This window comes from Ruditapes philippinarum, unplaced genomic scaffold, assembly GCF_026571515.1.
Source record: "Ruditapes philippinarum isolate M1 unplaced genomic scaffold, ASM2657151v2 ctg848_1_1_1_1, whole genome shotgun sequence".
In the NCBI taxonomy this organism is placed as follows: domain Eukaryota; kingdom Metazoa; phylum Mollusca; class Bivalvia; order Venerida; family Veneridae; genus Ruditapes; species Ruditapes philippinarum.
The window spans coordinates 218,586-239,077 of NW_026860662.1; the positions used below are offsets into that span (position 1 = coordinate 218,586).

A 20,492-nucleotide genomic window follows, 5' to 3' on the forward strand; every position below is an offset into this window, starting at 1 on the left:
TAGAAACTTGAAGAATAACCTTGAAATAGGAGACAACTAATTTCTGTAATTTTCCGTACAATTTATCGCTGTCAAAATCTCTGTATGATACATATTTAACTCTAACAGTTCAAACACAGTCTGTTGATTATCATTTAAATTAGTAGAAATATAAATAGTAGCAAGTAGATGCAGACAACGGGTGTAACCGACTGAACATTCTCACAGTGTCAAAATAATTTCTGGTCAGAGAATTGAAATAAAAAACAGATACCCGAAAATTGTAGCTGCCAAATCGGCGGTAAGAAAGGTTAATCTCCTTGATAACTCGCGGATTATCAAGGTGTGTATTCTAGGATGCGGTAAAAATCAATACAGAATCAAAGCAAAATAGCTTATAAACAGCTTATAATTTACTTGGAGGTATATAACATTTTATCATTTGTGTTCATCGTAAGAGATTGCTAAAACTTTAAGCGTTGCATGCCTAAAGGTCTATACATGTATGTTGCTCCATAACATATGGTATTTAAAAACGTTCTGTGAAAGATTTTAACAAAGAACGTTATCAGATACTTTTTAAACTGAAATATTTTTAAACGAGGCAATTTTCATCATTTACACTAAAAGTATATTGTTAAATATTTTCTGATAGATATTTAGACCACAGTTGCTCCTAATTGACCAATCACAACTAGGTATTTTATTGTATATAACGTATATATCAAATATTGTTATTATTATATATTTGACATGTTTCTGCTGAGTTTAGTCTTTGAAGACCTAAAATGTTTTATTTGGTGACATGAATCAAATATGTCGTAAGAAAGTCATTCTTGGTGTTACGAATAAGTTTTTGATCTTCTCCGGTAATCCGCGTGCAGGTTTCAACGGGGTAGTAACAGATTATCGCTACGACCCAAATATGTCAGAACCACGTGACAATATCTCCCACAGTATAATGTACCTACCTGGAATTATCAGCTGGTAACCGGCAGTGTATATAGAAATAATTGCTGCTCTAGTTAAGGTACAGGAACCAGTACAGGTAAGTAGTAAAACTGGTTCCTTGGAACGGTTCATGCCGGGAATCAGAATCTTGGTAACTTACCAGAGGGAAAAAAAGTTCTCTATCATGCCTGAAAGTTTATAGTAGAAATTTCTCTCTCAAAGTCTTACAATGCTACAGCAGATTTCTATTGTAACGGAATGTGTGTGAAGTTATTAAATAAAAGCATTCCTACCAGTGGTTAGGGGATTTAAACAAGAATCTGATTTCTTTATTTTGCAAGTTGGAATCAAATGTTAGTAGTTATCTTTGGAAAAAATCGCACATTTAACATGCATAGGTATTTAGAACCAATGAGAAGATTTTATGGTGTTTTATCACCTTACTGTCTTCGTAAACATCCGTAATTTTGCACGTGAAATTGGAATTTAAAAAAAAATAAAATGGGAGTAAATAAATAAATACAGCTTTACTTTTGTAAACGTATATTTTGTGTGTATTGTGTGTGAATCATTCATATGAATGGAAACTTTAATTTGTGATGTCAACTGTACAGTGATAATACAATCCAATGGGCCACATGAAAGCCGTAGATGTTGATAAAGGTAACTTTATATATTTATTATTATATTTATTATATCTTAAACATTTCACTACAAAAACTAATGAATTAAATCAATTAATATAAGGACATCAAAATTTCTCTGCACCTACTTGTTCGAACCATAAAAAATGTTGTAACAAACTAGGTTAAAAACACTTCTTTGCAAATAGATTATAATAAAAACATTTCCATTGATATTTAGTTTATTTAAACAAAAGTGTTTATTTGAAATGGACTGGCTAATAATTGGAGTGTTTATGATAGTTCATGATTATGATTATATCAAGTAATTAAACATCTTAATTTGTGTTATCTAGCAAAGGAACAGTGGTAATATTGTTAAAGGTTATTGTTTGCCACTTTTGGTGTCGTCATTCATATTGTTTATTAAAAGAAGAATCTTCCAGGATATATCGTACAATATCAGGTACTCCTCCTTAAGCAAAATATGAAATATTCGTTGTACAATATCAGGCAACATGTGAAATATGTAATCAGTCTCCTTTAAGATGGTGCAGAGAATACCAAGCTCGTGTCTATGATAGAAAATAGTTATCGTTATAAATTAACCATACCTTTATAATAATATATCACATATTACTTTGATGACATATTTCAACTTAAATTTGACTAAATTTGAAGATTTAATTGTCAAGTAACGATATATTTACATGTATTTGAAACAATGTATGAGTCTGGTTTAGGTACTATGGAAATGTTAATAAACATATATGTATTTTATATTTTAATGAATTGTTTAATATCTATCATATACATGTATGATTATTTTATTTTAAACAATTATTTGTGTTATAACAGACTTGACTAATAGACGTGTAGACTAAATGACTAACTGACACAACCAGTTACATTTTAAGCATTATTTGTGAACAGAATTTCTATAACGTATATTGCAAGACATATATAAGACTAATATACGCTCAAATCATGCAGTTCACCTGAAATAGAAAGTCATCAAATATACGGCAAGTTTGGACATTTAGTTGACCGTCAGGAGTAACAACATAAAACTATACTCGATGTTTATCCATCAATTAAATAAAACTTTTACTGAATACAATACCAACAACTACAAAGATCAAGTACTGGAGCACGAGGGGAGAAACGCTTGCTATTTTTGGACTACTTTTTGATGTATGAATGCTGATAGTTGACACCTTTCGTTCCACTACAATACCGGCGAAAGTATATCTGGAGCGATAATCAGCGCTAATCTAGATTATCTCAATACAGCAGCTGAAAATATACATACAGTAAACAATTGCGCGATGAGTCAGCGCTCGTGGAGCGTGGAAAGCACGCGCCAGCACTGCGTGATTTATTTTTATCCACAGGTGGAGAGAATATAAACCGTAGTAGATCAATTATAAGGAATATCTAGCAAACTGGCTCCTTGTAAACTTGTCATGCCCGGAGTCAGGGTGGTAAATTACAGAAAACAACTTCAACACAACGAATTAATAAGTCTAGAAGAAAATTGGGAAAGGAATGAAATAACCAAGTTGTTCGCATTGTGGTTATGCCCTACATTCCTTTATTTCGGATTCGAGAGCATTTACAAGTATAGTTGTTACTGAAATCAAACAGTAACTGTGGTCCTGTTGTCTCGTGTACCTAACTTATAAAGAATTGTGCTTTAAGTAATATAAAAATCGATTTTGCATAACATAACCTTACCATTATATAAACATCTTTTCCGTGTTTTCCATTCTGTAAACTAATTTCAGTTTGCTGAAGTCATTGAATAAGATGCCATTTGTAGGAATAGCTAGATACAGTCGTGTTGATGCCTTCTTTGAAAAAAATATTTCAATTTCAAAACAAATTGTTTTTAGTTTTATTTTGCAGATATAAAAAGAAAATAACGTGTTTAAGGGTATAACAAGTCAGTAAACCATAAGTTAATGTTAGAAGGCATCTGGTCATCAAAATCAACGTCATATATAACGGTCACTGATGTAGATATGTTCATATAGAATGTTGTACACTTTAATTACCAGAACTCGTAGTTCATCTGTATCAATTTAAAATTAAACGAAAGCAATACGACCATGAACAAAACGTCTTATTCCAGCAATTTCTCAATGGAAAAAGCTCTTCTTTTATAAATATGTATGTAAACATAGTTTTATACTTTTTATCAATAATAATGAAGCCCATGATCAGAATATTTCATTAGACATAAATTGTGTTCTTTTTTTACCTTCTACATATAGTATATAAGTGTCAGCGGGTCTCTTGCGACCCACCAAACTTAAAAAGTAGAACTTAAAATTCGACTCCCTTAATTGCGCGACACACACTATAGCTGAAATCTCAGATAGCACGAACAAAAATTGTAATGATTTAAATACAGTTGTTTAAGATTTTGTAAGTAATAAGTTAAGTTGTTTTGTAATTTGTTTTCTGCTGTAGCTTATGTTTTGTTTTCCAAAATAGACTAAATATTTACATTAAATCTTAACTTTTTGAAGTACCTGTCATTTTCAAATGAAGATTTATTTTTATTTCAAAACAGGAAAATAGAAAAATCGCCCAAAAGAAAACTGTATGACTCATACCAGTGAATAAAATGAATGTTCTTTGAAATTTCTTCCCAGTCTTAAATACACGTCAAACTATATTATATCAATAAAAATGTGAAGCCTGGAAAAGCAATCGTATTTTAACGGAACAATCTATCACGATTATAAATATAAGCAACTTTCTGATATATTCCGATATATACTGATATAAACGATGATAAATCTAAATATAACACAGGGAGTTGATTTGAGGAAGATTTTATCAGAGGATAATCTGTATTTATAATGCTGCTATATTACTAATATACAATATAATTCCCCAGACATCACTGTTACATAAGATAATGCCAGAGAAAAGATAGCTACCATATTGTTTATAAATGTTTTACTGGAAACTCTCGTTCTTGATCGTGGACAAATGAATGTTAATACATTCATCATGATCTTATCACAGTATATGATTATATCAGTCAATCTACATATTATATCATACAATCTACATATTATTAAAATGAGTATTGATAGGAAATGGCAAAAGTTACATTATATTATGAAAGATCGTGCCAGCATTAACATGTACCTCCCTCACGTTTTCAGCTATAAATACATAAAGTGTGTTCTTATGAATGTCTATATATATTTAAATTGATTTATTGTAGAAGCCTCTGTGGCGTAATTTTAACATTGCAGACGTTGAGTCGCCTGTCCCTTATCGTTGTGGGTTCAAATCCCGCTTTAAACAACGCTATCTAGCTAAGTAACGAAGGAAGGTTCTACTGTACTTACATTGATCGCCCTGTATGAAATTTCACCATTTATGTGACTTAAAAAGAGGAAACAAAAACAATAATGATAATCGCGTTTGATGACGAATCGCTGTAACTTTCAGTCATTCATTCTTGGAAATTAAATTTCTTTCAAATATGATCACCAAACTGACCATCTCATTATGTTAATTATATTACTTGTCATTTATATCAACTTTTCTAAATGCCATTTATTTAATATCCGAAAGAGTGTTAACATCTTAATAAATAACCAAAGGGGGTGGGGCACCTGTTACGTATATAACTAAAGGTAAACGAGAGTATGGGACAATGCCCTAAGATCTATATATGATTATACAATGTCAGAAATGATAAATGTGTATGACAGCAATCATAATAAGTATGAACTATATGACAGCTCGTGCTGGCACGTGCTCACGTACTGTGTGAGAAAAAAAGAAGCATATTTCATTGCAAATTGGCAATGTGCTATAAAAGTTTCCGTGATTATTTCAGAAATGAGATTATCGGGCGCACGACGGAGGAATTTGACTCTATCTCAAGTTATCATGCATTTTATATCTCAAGTTATCATGCATTTTATATCTCTTGTTATCATACATTTTACATCTTCATTTATCATACATAAGATATCTCTAGTTACCATACTTTGTATATCTCCAGTTATCAGACATTTTATATCTCTAGTTATCAAACATCTCTATCTCTAGTTATTATACATTTTATATCTCTAGTATCATACATTTTATATCTCTAGTTATCATATACATTTTATATCTCTTGTTATCATGTATTTTATAAATCAGTTATCAAGTTATCACCAATTAAATATCTCCAGTTGTCATACATTTTATATCTCTTGTTATCATACATCTTATATCTCTTGTTATCATACATTTTATATAGTTATCATACATCTTATATTTTGTTATCATATCATACATTATATACATTTATATCTCTGTTTTACATTTTATATCTCCAGTTTACATCTTATATCTTTTGTTATCATAATTTTATATCTCCCATTTTTATACATCTTATATCTTTTGTTATCCAGTTATCATACATACATTTTATATCTCCAGTATCAACATCTTATATCTTTTGTTATCATACATTTTAGTTATCATACATTTATATCTCATTTATCATACATTTTATATCTCAGTTATCATACATATTTTATCATCAAGTTATCAGCATTTATCTCCAGTTATCATACATTTTATATCTCTTGTTATCATACATTTTATATCTCCATTTATCATACATTTTATATCTCTGGTTATCATACATTTTATATTTCCATTTATCATACATTTTATATTTCTAGTTATCATACATTTTATATCTCTGGTTATCATACATTTTATATCTCCATTTATCATACATTTTATATCTTAAGTTATCATTTAATTTATATCTCTAGTTATCATACATTTTATATCTCCAGTTATCAAATATTTTATATCTCTATTTATATCATACATTTTATATCTCTAGTTATCATATATTTTATATTTTCATGTATAATACATTTTATATCTCTAGTTATCATACATTTCATATTTCCATTTATCATACATTTTATATCTCTAGTTATCATACATTTTATATTTACATTTATCATACATTTTATATCTCTAGTTATCATACATTTTATATCTCTCGTTATCATACATTTTATATCTCCAGTTATCATACATTTTATATTTCCATTTATCATACATTTTATATCTCTGGTTATCATACATTTTATATCTCCATTTACAATACATTTTATATCTTAAGTTATCATATATTTTATATCTCTAGTTATCATACATTTTATATCTTAAGTTATCATATATTTTATATCTCTAGTTATCATACATTTTATATCTCCAGTTATCAAACATTTTATATCTCTCTTTATCATACATTTTATATCTCTAGTTATCATATATTTTATATTTTCATTTATCATACATTTTATATCTCTAGTTATCATACATTTCATATTTCCATTTATCATACATTTTATATCTCTAGTTATCATACATTTTATATTTCCATTTATCATACATTTTATATCTCTAGTTATCATACATTTTATATCTCTAGTTATCATACATTTTATATCTCTAGTTATCATACATTTTATATCTCTAGTTATCATACATTTTATATTTCCATTTATCATACATTTTATATCTCTAGTTATCATACATTTTATATTTCCATTTATCATACATTTTATATCTCTTGTTATCATGCATTTTATATCTCTTGTTATCATACATTTTATATCTCCATTTATCATGCATTTTATATCTCTAGTTATCATACATTTTATATCTCTTGTTATCATACATTTTATATCTCCAGTTATCATACATTTTATATCTCCAGTTATCATACATTTTATATCTCTTGTTATCATACATTTTATATCTCTAGTTATCATACATTTTATATCTCTAGTTATCATACATTTTATATCTCCAGTTATCATACATTTTATATCTCCAGTTATCATACATTTTATATCTCCATGTTATCATACATTTTATATCTCTTGTTATCATACATTTTATATATCCAGTTATCATACATTTTATATCTCCAGTTATCATACATTTTATATCTCCAGTTATCATACATCTTATATCTTTTGTTATCATACATTTTATATCTCCAGTTATCATACATTTTATATCTCCAGTTATCATACATTTTATATCTCTTGTTATCATACATTTTATATCTCTGGTTATCATACATTTTATATCTCTGGTTATCATACATTTTATATTTTCATTTATCATACATTTTATATCTCCATTTATCATACATTTAATATCTCAAGTTATTATACATTTTATATCTCTAGTTATCATACATTTTATATCTCTGGTTATCATACATTTTATATCTCTGGTTATCATACATCTTATATTTTCATTTATCATACATTTTATATCTCCATTTATCATACATTTAATATCTTAAGTTATTATACATTTTATATATCTAGTTATCATACATTTTATATCTCCATTTATCATACATTTTATATCTCCTTTAATCATATATTTTATATCTCTAGTTATCATACATTTAATATCTCAAGTTATCATACATTGTTTTAATACCCTATCATACATGTCATATATTCTTTATTCATGATTTTAGTAGCATTGTTCAATTGTGTAAAAGCTATTGCTTCAAGTTCATATAATTAGACTGTCAACAATCTACTTAAACCAAGGACAGCTTTCGTCCAAATATAATGTGAACCACATAATTACAAATTTACAAAATCCAGAATTTAGTAAATATCACAAAAATAGGAAAGATATTAAAACAAATAAATTTCACACCTACATATTTATATATGTTACGCTATAAGAAACAAGTTGCTTTCTGTTTACTTCTATCATCAAACTGACGGGTTTTGATACCATCTTAATATTGGCTCGAGTTTCTCTTCCATACGTCATCATGAACAACTTTCTGAAATTTATTTTACTTTAAAGTCTATTCGGTTGAGTATGATTTGTCTTTTCTTTGATTTGTAATGTATGATAAATCAAATGCATTTTCAAATAGGTCTAAGTTAATAGTCACAGCTTCAATGAACATACAGCAACTGTAATGATTGTTTTTGTCGCCCGTAATTATATAAAACAATGATAATTCAATAAGTAAATTTTTACGCCAATTCAAGCAGGATACCGAAATATCCATTTTTTTAAATTTTTGAAATTTGGTTAATTTTCATTTTCCCAAAAAGTACATGTTTCTGTAATTTTCTTGAAACAATTGAAGTATGATCAAAATGTCATAAAGTGCAAAAGCATTCTCATTTTCTGTTGAACAGCAGAAGGTAGCATGTATACAATAGAAACCTGTATATAATCTTTATCTACAACGTTGCCAACGGCAGATAATAAAAATTCCAATTAATTTTACAGAAAAAACAAATGCAGATTTTATATAAAACAAGGATTTTCTTTGTTGCATTTTCATTTCAATCCATCATCTTTATCGTGCATTTTCTATTTCACGCCACGTAGAAATGTTTTGCACGAGCAGCTGGCGTTCTCGGGCAAAATATTTGTTCGTTTGAAGACAATTCCTGCTTGCTATATACTCGTGCTGAAGCATTTACTGTGAGATGATAGATAGCAAGCATGTACCCTGTTATCATAACAGGTTTCTACTCTTCAGATTAAAGGTACAAAACGTTGTTATGAGGAAGTAATTGAAATTGTGAATGACGTCATTATTTCCATGACTACGCTAGTATACCTAGTCTAGACAAAAAGATAGAACGGGGTAACTGGGCCAACATCAGTGCTTGCCACTATCTACAATTGTCGTTTTTTCTGTTCTGCAATTTGCTAGCAGTCTACATAATCAACAAAAACCCTAATATTTATTTAGTTCATCAAAGATTATCTGGTGCACACACTGGAAATATGGAAAGACCTTGAAAGTCAGTGGTTTGTTATTCTTGATACAGGTACCTGGCACCGGCACATGTACCTGACAGGGATCATGTACTTACACGCTGGTTTTGATTCTATTGCGGTAAAATATTTTCAGAAATAATTCTTGATTGACGGTAAAACATATACTGACAAACTAGACTTGTTCAAAGAGTTTACTCCATATTATATTTATATTGTCAGACAACTAGTTCCAAGACAAACTTCAGTGAAATTATAAACCAATTATTTCTTTGATTATGTCTATGTTTTGTTATTTAACGTTAAAGTGTAACATTTCGCACTTCAGTAAGACAGTTGGGAAGTGTACAAGATGTGGATTATTACTGTAACAAGATTTTTCAGTATCTTTCTTGTTAGTTCACCTATGTAAATTGAAACAGAATCACTTCACCTTTTGCTACAAATAGAGAACTATATTTTCTCTGAATGTATATTACACATACTGATATGTTTTTATTAGCGTGGATTTATAGCATTACGAACTGGAGCCAGAACATAAATATGTTGCTATTTTAGGCTCAAAATTAAACAGACGCTTGTAAGTTTGTACAACGAGATGACCAGGCGGTAATGACTGACGTCAACAGGTAGATATGTTCAAGAGGTAATGATATAGATTGACCTTAGAAAATATTTGATCTGGATATCACTTCTCTGACTGACATAGTGTCTACCTTAGGACGTGTCCGATAAACTAGGATCTGTAGGATGTGGTCGTGAAGCATGAATGCCATCAAAGGATGTGGTCGTCAAAACAAGACTGTAATCTACAATGTATATATATTAGACAATGTGGTCGTTAAAACAAGAATGTCAGCTACAGTATGTGGTCGTTGAACAAAAATGTCATATATAAAATGTGGTCGTTACACAAAGAATGCCATACACAGTATGTGGTCCTAACGATAAGAATTCATCTGTAGTAAGTGGTCGTTGAAACAATGTCATATGCACTTTGTGGTCGTTGAAACAAGAATATATTTTACACTGTGTGGTCGATGAAATAAGAAAATCATATACAATATGTGGTCGTTGAAACAAGAATGTCATCAACAGTACGTGGTCGATGAAGTAAGAATGTCATATACTGTGTATGCTCGTTACAACACTAATGTCATACACAGTATATGTGGTCGTTACTACAAAAATGTCATATACAGTATGTGGTCGTTACAACAAGAATACCATACACCGTGTGGTCGTTATAGCAAGAATGCCATCAACAGCATGCGGTCGTTAAAAGGATACTTGCCACATTTGCTATTTTCTGTTCATTCACTTTAAGTTTTAAGATATATTTTATTACATTACTGCTGGGCTGTTTTTAGACCAGTCAATTCTATAAATTTTGTTTATTTTTTCTTAAATGAGCTGCCATGTATTACACATAGAAAATAAAAAGTACAACAATGATTTACAATAAATGGTTTCTCAATGAAACGTTAGAAAAAAGCATCAATTCAGGCAGTAGAAAGCTTTTTGTGCTCTTCTATATATCACGCAAACAGTAAGAGAAATTTTTACTGTGTTTGAATTATACGTGCAGTTTATGTTCGGGCTATTCAGCAGGTCGATGATGTAAGGTTTTTGCAGCATGAGGAATGCGGTTTATTGTTTTACAGTTACATTCTGTACGGAATTTTCATTGTCAGAGTGACCTGCTTATGCCAGATACACTGTAACGATGAAATATCGAGATACTTCTGAATTCAGTACAAGTTTTTATTTTCCTTCTCGTCTTAAACATTACCGTCTGTCAAAACATCATTTCTCATAAATATACATAATTACCGAAATTCGGTTACCGCTTTTTTTAAAACAGAAATTAATATATTAGACGTGTGTATGAAAACACACTCTCTCTCGTGACTGACTCATCTTGTCTAAATAACATTTCTTTGATTTACTTGAAACATAGATCTAACTCTTCAAGAAATGAAGTTTGCTTTTAAAGACTTTATAAAAAGTACCGTAAGTCCACTTGTATAATACAGAGTTTTTAATATAAACAATGTTTACTATTTCTAGTTTATATAATTGATAAAAGAGGCATTTTAAGAAAATGTGAACTCATTTCAAAATCATTTTCATTTTTCTTTTATTATTATTATTATTATTATTATCATTATTATTATTATTATTATTATTATTATTATTATTATTATTATTATAAATCTATCAGTTGTTGGGGCATCATTTTTGTTTAAGGATATACTATGCTCAAATTTGATATTAGACAATATTGATAATTGCTACACAGTCTCTTTATAATTCAAGGATGAGCATAGTATATCAAGATATATGACTTGCATTGTACTTTGATCTAAATCTGTCAACACTAATTAGAACGTTTCATATATAAATAATCATAATACACACAAGAAATAAGCAAACAGATGCAAACATTATATCTGTATTACATTCACTCTTCACTTACGTCACAAATGTATAGATCTCGATTAACGACGTGATTGGTTGGTATTCGGGGAATTCCTCGAAGATCTATTTATAATTAGAACAGCATTCCAGATATATAGAGCGGTATTCTAATGTAAATTGTAGATCTCAAGGTGGCTTACTGCCGTGAACCGGAGGGTAAACAACTTGTAGATCCTTCAACACAAACTCCTCACAGCGGTTACGTCACGCTTTGCTACTTTAACCACTGCCACCACTGAAATCACGTGATGATAGTTGTATCATGTGACAAAAACATGGCGGCCAGTTTCAGAACGCCAAGGATCCCATATCAAACTGGCAGATTTATAATTACATCCTTACCAGACAAAATAAGTTCAATACACACAATTTGTTATCACTTTAAAGCAAGTGCCGGATCAAATCTTTTTGTGCAATCGTTCAATAACTGTTTATATTCTGCCATTGTTTACTGGTTGTTACTATGCATACGGTGTCACAGTGAAAATATCTTTCGTTATGTTTACAAAATAATTTTTATACGTATAATTCTTTACTTTCTTGTACATTAAGCATAACTATTTAACGAAAGAAAACTAAAATGATATAAAGTATTCTATTTTAAAGTTAAAAGTGAAAAAAATATATCCGGCTATATTCGACCGAATTTACTTGTGGTGGCAGTGGTTACTGTACAGATCAGGGGAAGTAACCGCTGCGAGGAGTTTGCCTTCAACAGTGTATAGTCCTAATAAGGGAAACAACTCTTATGGGCATACAACATTATTTAAAGTCAAACTAATAACTGTATATGCTGCGAAGAGAAAAAAAATTGAAACTACAATTGTTTAAATAAAGATATTCTGTACAGATACAATATTGGTAGCAGTTTAATAGGTTAAGATACATTTGTACTTAATAAATGTAACGTATAGACATTTTAAAGTAAAAAAAAATGTTCTCGAAATTTGATAACCCAGGATGTTATTATAACTTCATGAAGAACATAATCAGCCGGCACATGAATGATTTTGTCCAGATTAAAAGATGAGCAGATCTAATGGAGGTATTAAGCGAAAATGTATAACGGCTGTGAACTTATTAAAAATATTGCGATGACAAACTGGCCATAGAAAAGAAAAAAGAATCAAGCAAACAGAAACAGCATTAATTTTATAAATGAATATGTGTGACATTTTTTTTTTCACAAAATATCTTCATCGTACATTAAAAGTTAAAAAAGTAAACGTGGGGTATTTACTGATATACGTACAGTAAGAAGAATGCAGATGACCTACATTAAATAACCATATTAAGATAAATATAGCCTGCGGTGTATAAATACAGCGTTACACGTGACTAACAAACTCCGCCCCCTGTCACATTGTCAACCACTCGTGTCGCGAATTTATGGATGGCCAAAACTCGGTCGAAACTGTGTATAGCAGTGGTTTAATAGGTTTTCATGCTATTTTTCCGTATTTGCTTATTTGGGCAGTTTAAACGTGTCTGTCATTGACAGCAAAGCAGGATTAACATGCGAAAAATTAAATGCTTTAATCCAGCAAAAAATGTACATGGATAAATTAATATAGATTCATTTTTAACGTTTACCCCAAAGGATTATTTAGATATCAGGAAATACATTATTTTTAATAGAATCAGTGATTTAAATCGAGTCATTTAAATACAATATCATCTCTTGGATTTACGTACAATATTTTAATCGCTAAATTGTGATAAACCCCATTGTTAGGGCGAGATAAAAGTTGTAAATAGTCGGAATAATCTTGTTTACAGAAAGTGTATTAAAGCTAATAAATTCGTTTGTAAAATAAAAAAAAACCTGAACAAGAAACGATAGATAGGGACATAAATAAAGTATACAAAATATTTAATTAAATTGAATTGATTCAGTGTTCAAGACTGGAATATTTATTCTAATGCAATCAATGTATATAACCGGACCCCTGTTAGTGAAACGCCGATGTCAGATATGACAGTGCACGGCGATAGGCCTCATTGCTCGGACCGGGCAGGCCGCAGGGGCCTCACACCTCTCGTTAACGGAGAGCGTGAATTGCACGAACGTCGTGGGAACATGTTGATAAACGGGGTACGAGATTTGCACGGAGTTCGTGGGCCCCTTCTTGTAAATGGAGAGCAAAAACTTGAAGGCCCCACTCTTGAAAATCTTACTCTCAGTCAGTCATGGAACGGTTGCATATGGCAAATTCAGCCTACTTCTCCAGACAATAATAAGGTATCACCTGGAAGTAATGCACTGTTACATACATTCCCTATGTCCGGTAAGGTTAGAGACAATGCATTCATTCGTAGGGACTCATTGTTGTCAAAATCACGTGACTCACCTCCAATCTCTGTTGGAAGTGTAGAAAGACCAAGTAGTGTTGATAGACTAAGTAATGACAGATTGAGCACTGATAGAATCAGCACAGACAGGCTGAGTACAGACAGGCTCAGTGGTGACAGACTATCAAATGGTAGTGAAAGGAATAGATTCGCGACAAGTTATGACGACGATAGTCTTACGACGGCCAGTTCAAACTTTGACAGTTCCGAACAGGAGGAAGAGTATGTGACTTTAGACAGGAGCTATGTGTTCCCAAGATCGTTCAGAAACCAACCTCTGTCGCATCACTCCTCTATGATAGACTTAAAGCATAATTCTCTGTATTCACCGAAAATAAATAACAACGAAATCGCAAGCCAAAGTGCCAGTACTAGAACCATACCTCACCGGAAGTTCAGGGGAACGCTCAGGAGTGTTTCCGTTAACGAGACAGACCTTGACTCTGTCGATGTTGATGGAAAATCTATACCATGGGCTAAACGAAGCCTAAAACGAATTTATGAAAACATTGGTGAAGCATTAAATAAAAAACATAACAATGTCAAATCTTCATCTGAAGATAAAATATCAATTCAAAGCGGGTATGTAGGAATTAGAAACGACCTTAGTTCAAGTGAATCAAATAGTGTAAATACTGAACCCATTCCTGATTCAGAGCAAATACAAAATCCAGGAAAATTTAGAAAACGTAGTAAGTCTCTAGGAGAACTTAGACTTTTTGGTGAAGAAAATGAAAACGAACTTGATACAGACACTAGTGACGTGGACGGGGACGATTTTGGATTTTTATCACATCCTTTTATTCATTCTACTCCAGCTATGCAAAAGTCGAAATCTCCCTCTGTCCATCATAGAATACTGCCGAAAAGATGGAGAAGTAAACCTCGAACATCCACGGCCGGCCAGTGTCTCTGGAGTCCAGAGGTAAGTGTGTCCACGTGCTTCACGTGTGATATAATCATGTACTGCATAGTGTATAAGTAGAGATTTTGATATCTTAGGGCAGTGAAATTTGCATATTTAGTCAAAGTACGTAAAAACGCTGACAAAGTTAAGTTTTGTCAAAAAGTTATTTGATACTTTCCTGTGGAATTAATATCATAATGATAGTAGCTTTTCATATAATAATATGCTGTAATATAATTGAATATGATATATATAACATAAAGGAAACTCTGCACAATGTTTGCATCTATCCCGTCAAGATCATGTATCTTTTATTTGAATTGATAATGCTACCGGTAATATAAGTAAAGTTTTCATTTTGGTCAAGGAAAGGAAACAGCGACAGACGATGATTTACGATAAAGTCTTAATTTGAGCCGTGTCACGACAAAACCAACATAATGGGTTTGCGACCAGCATGGATCCAGACCAGCCTGCGCATCCGCGCAGTCTGCTCAGGATCCATGCTGTTCGCTTACAAACCCTATTACAAGTAGAGAAACTGATAGCGAACAGCATGGATCCTGATCAGACTGCGTGGATGTGCAGGCTGGTCTGGATCCATGCTGGTCGCAAACCCATTATGTTGGTTTTGTCGTGACGCGGCTCATTTATGACAGTGTCAGACCACTCAAACATTTCATACTAAATTTACATCATTAAATACAATACCCACCTAACTTGTATTTTCTAAAATTGTTGCAAAATGTCAAAATTAAGTTTTATTTGAGACATTATTTCCTACTGTCTTTTGTTGAACAAAACCTTAAAATTCAGTTCCGGTGTTAATTAGCGTCAACGGGTGTAAAGTTACGTCTGGGACTTTGTTAGTATAACATAAAAAATCTAATATGGAATATATTTATATAGTTTATTACTTATATATTCTTAACAGAGGGTTTCATCTTCACTTAGCATAACACTTAATTTTACCTATCACATCCTGATATTTCAAGCTAACACCCTCTATGATATACTGAATACATCATATAGGAAAGAATCATGAGATATCTGTATTGTAATAAAACTTTCTTGTAATAAAACGACATATTATATAACTTCAGAATTTCACAATGAAATACGTGCATATCTTTGGGTCAGTTATAAAACACATTACTGTCATCTTGCACATAAGGAAATAAAACGTAAATGCAAAACAGTTGTAAAACATGCACGTTTAGTACTAACACTTACAGTATATTCGCATGCAATTTTACTGCATTTCTGAAATAGAATTTGTAAAATTATACTTCCATAGCATTTGACAAATTAGACGCCTTGTGGTTGTATTTAGCGCCCATAAAATTAAGAAAATTATTGTGTCTTCTTTTTTTCTTTCACTTGAACATTTATGTTAACACACACCCTTGCTAATTATAATAATATTCCAGATCTTCTACAAGATTGTATTATAATTTCACAGGTTTTATTGTATATGTCACTGTGGTGATTCAAGTTATGATCTTCATTTAGTTTAAATATGCAATTTACGTGTGCATCTAACTTTATTTTGTCTGAAAAAATAACCTGTGTTCTGCAGTATATTTTTTTTTCTATTCTGTATTACAAATAAAATGAGAAACAGTCTGCCATAAAATGCGCATTTCTTGTCTAATTTGGACAGAAAATATGACTGATGTAGAGAGACCACTCGGTGTTGGTATCAAAATATCACCTCCTGATCATAAACAATTGACTTGGCCTGTTAAAGCATATAAACAATGGCTTTTATTCACTATAAAACATCTTTCCGGAGGCACAGTTGTACATACTTTCTTTATGAATTAGATATTTGGAAATCAAACAGAAGATACATATTTGTTGATATCATTGACAAATCTGGTCGTTCAAAACCTTTTCACCGATTTATTTGACCGCTTAATACCTCTATAATTTATCCTGCAGCTAACAAGTTTGGAAATAAACCAAATTTGTGAAAAATAAGCCTATCCCTAAGAGTAAACTATCGTGTTATCGTAGTACTAATTCAGTTACGATTTACCTCGAGCTAAAACCCGCTGAAGACTCGACACACACCAAATCCGACGGTATAAAACTTAATAGATAGTACATTTTTCTTACACTTGTATGTTTTTTACGACCTATTAATGAATCAAAGTCAAAAAGTTCAGCAGTGAGTCACTTCAAATCAGAATATACAAATGAATACACATGTAAATTTGACATATAGTTGATCTTACGCACGCCGGTGATACACAACACCGTGCCTTAGGGTTTGGCCATATATCATTTAACCTTGCAAAGGACAGCTGCTCCGTCCTCTGGTGACCCCACATTTAACATCGTATTTGACACATTTGGTATTCACTTTTAACTTGCACTTGTCAACAGCGCCGCTTCTCCCGGGAGGCATTGCCATGTTCTGTTTGAACTTTGTTGTCATGCCGCCGCAACATATGAATGTCATGCTCGTGGAAAAATAGCGGCAGAGGATACAATTTTTATATATTTTTAAGAGCAAAAACAGTCTGGGGCATGAGCTTCCGAACACATTAAGTTTACCTGACCTTATAAAATCATCCTGGTACCATAAGTTCACAATCAGCAAAAATACATTATGTCATTAATATATGAATGAATTACTGCATACATCAATTATTACATACTGCGCTGACAGGAGACTCTTGCCATGCTTATTAAACTATAATTAAAATAGGCAAGGTATTTAACACCTACCAAATATCTCGTTATATATGCATAAGACAGCAACAATATCCATAGGTAACAATGAAGGCTGTACTATAACGAACGCTACAGTAATGCTAAATTGTTGTCCTTACAGAAATTTCAGATACATTGATTTCTTAATGGAAAACTAATTTCCTGAAGGTGGCAAGATTATATTGACATAACTACAATGTAATATAGACAAATTAACTTTCCATATTGACCAGTAGCTTTTTGTACTGTCGCTATTCCTGTTACATTGTTTACATTCCTGTGTGTTGTTCAGTAAAAACTTCACAAATAGCTTCAAACTATGGCAATTATCAAAAAAAGGTTTTTCAGAAAATGAAATCTTTATTTGATATCTAGTAACAGTATTTCTGTTTCTAAACACGGCGATTTGTTTAATGTTTGGAGTCTCTATATTTACCTTTTAAGGTTAGAAGTTTACAGTTTTCAAAACTATTTCAGTAAATAAAGGTAAACATCTAAAACTCGTCATACAAAGGCTAACGGAACAGAACAACGTTTGAAGGGCATAATTGCAGTGGTTAAACTTTTATGTATACTAGAGAGTTGACAAATTTATCTATTACAGTTTGTACAGATACTCTGTGTAAATATTTGCGATAAAAATACGAAACTATAATGCCAGCTTACACTCTTAAGTAAACTGTAAACGGTGAAAGCATAAAGGATGTAACGTCCAGATTTTAGCATACAGTTACTCCAATCTTTAGGTAAATTTAACGCAGCCAAATGTCATTCTGTAATACGTATAGTTATATACCGCCTCTTCCGGGCTCTATCAAGTCAAGATGGATAAGTTTGTTTGTTCTTTGTCATTTGTCATCTATTCTAACGTATTCATGGTGTTTAACAGTGAGTCCTTACCATTCATTGCTAACATATCACATTTCAGTGTCATACACATCAACATTCCGGTCATTCTGACCCAGCACTTGTAAGTTTTCTTGACATATTCATGGAGGTTTCGTGCAAGAATTATTACCAACACCGACGGGAAATGGCGTGCTACGAATAGTGACAGAGACATTGTTCTCTCAAATATTCTTTATTGCTTATTTCATTCTAATGAAATCGAAACATGTAGAAAAGTTCAATTGAACACAAGTAGTTTGTATTTGCTATCCGGTTGTTGTATCACTATCTCCGTAAAAACTGATTGTGTATTTAAACTTTAATTTATTTGTAACAGCAATGTTTTCAATGATTTAAACAATATATAACTCTCGTATCAAACTTCACAGGAAATCTTTCAAGCTAAATATACTGATGATTGCTTATATTTGTATAAATCTTGTTGACATAGTAAGATTATCACGGTTACTACATGCACAGTGTCCCTATATAAGGGTAACCGACAACAGAAGTGTATGTTTTAGACCAATTTACACTTAAGATATGACGTTATAGATAACATGAATACAAGAAGGCAGGAAATGACCTCTTTGCTGTGAAAACATTTATAGTACCGCGGCGATAAACCATGTTTGTATTCATAGATTGTATAAAGCATACCCCCATTGATTGACCATTTGTTTGCACTAGATTTTCCCACATCAACTCCACATTTACTATAGTTCGGCGACCGACGTTGCCGCCTTGTCACGGAGTAACGTTATTTCTTTCAAATATCAAAATGTACATCTTGTATGCTTGTTCGATACATAGACTACATCTCTGATCATTGCGACAATGTCAGAGAAAAGTGTGATATCTATATGATGACAGTATACATGCTATACAATGCTGCCGTAGATTAGCTCAAGTTACCCTTGATCTCTGTTTAAATGCTTAAATCCTTCTTATCCTGGTCATTTAAGATAACATAATCAGATAGGTTTGCAAGTGTAAGCTGCAAATTGACCTATTACTTATTATAGTTCAAGTCTGTATGCAACCATCTAAACGTCCTCCACTCATACAACGGCGAACATTTATAATATATAGTAGTGATTGAGTGGCATCTTAGTTGGACGTAACATCTACATCATAATTATATATTGCATTTATTGTTAGTTAAATAAAGTATGTAGTGAAATAAAAGGCGTTTTACTTCACTCCTTCTTTAGATAAAGTAAAATAAATTGTCAGTCTCAGCATGAACAAATAAAACTTAAATTACAACTAATCCTTGTGTTATCCTGACGGAGGTGTACACCCTTGTGTTAGGGGATAATGGTATAATCTACCTAACAAACATCAAACGAATGTCCTTATATTGCCCGTCAAGAGAACATGCCTTTTTTCAGGTTTGCCTGTGCTAACTAACATGTGATTCTAAAATGTTTGTAGCTCCACGATCTGATGCCAGAAACCTCACAACATGTTTCTGTGATATACAGATATGTATCCTTCCGACATACCCCCGGCACTGTACTGTTATAAGGAACATCACTATTTAAAGTGTGCCTAGTAGCTTTGTTATTTAAGTACTGAGAAAGAACTTTCGATCTCTCTTGAAATTTCTTTACTCATTAAAATGACTCTGTTTTATATAAATTGTTGAATTTTAAAGGCCGATACACATTGTCGAAAATGACCTATTCACGATGTAGAACAAGTGTTTTGCAGATTTGGCTAATAGCAAGAAGTACAATATTAACTTTGATATTGAA

General features: G+C 31.5%; 1 protein-coding gene across 2 annotated transcripts in view; it reads left to right on the top strand.

The window, feature by feature from the left end:
- The first annotated feature begins 1,084 nt into the window (after window positions 1-1,084).
- The window catches only part of LOC132712941 (rho GTPase-activating protein 6-like), a 53,761-nt gene continuing 34,353 nt past the window's right edge, over window positions 1,085-20,492 (top strand). The window contains exons 1-2 of one of the 2 annotated variants that reach the window (XM_060695379.1): window positions 1,085-1,593; window positions 15,035-15,141. In XM_060695379.1, the coding sequence (XP_060551362.1) occupies window positions 1,560-1,593; window positions 15,035-15,141 (141 nt within the window). In that variant the 5' untranslated portion in view covers window positions 1,085-1,559. Of the gene's footprint in view, window positions 1,594-13,264; window positions 15,142-20,492 lie in introns of those variants that run through there. The other variant, XM_060695378.1, reaches the window with a different exon arrangement.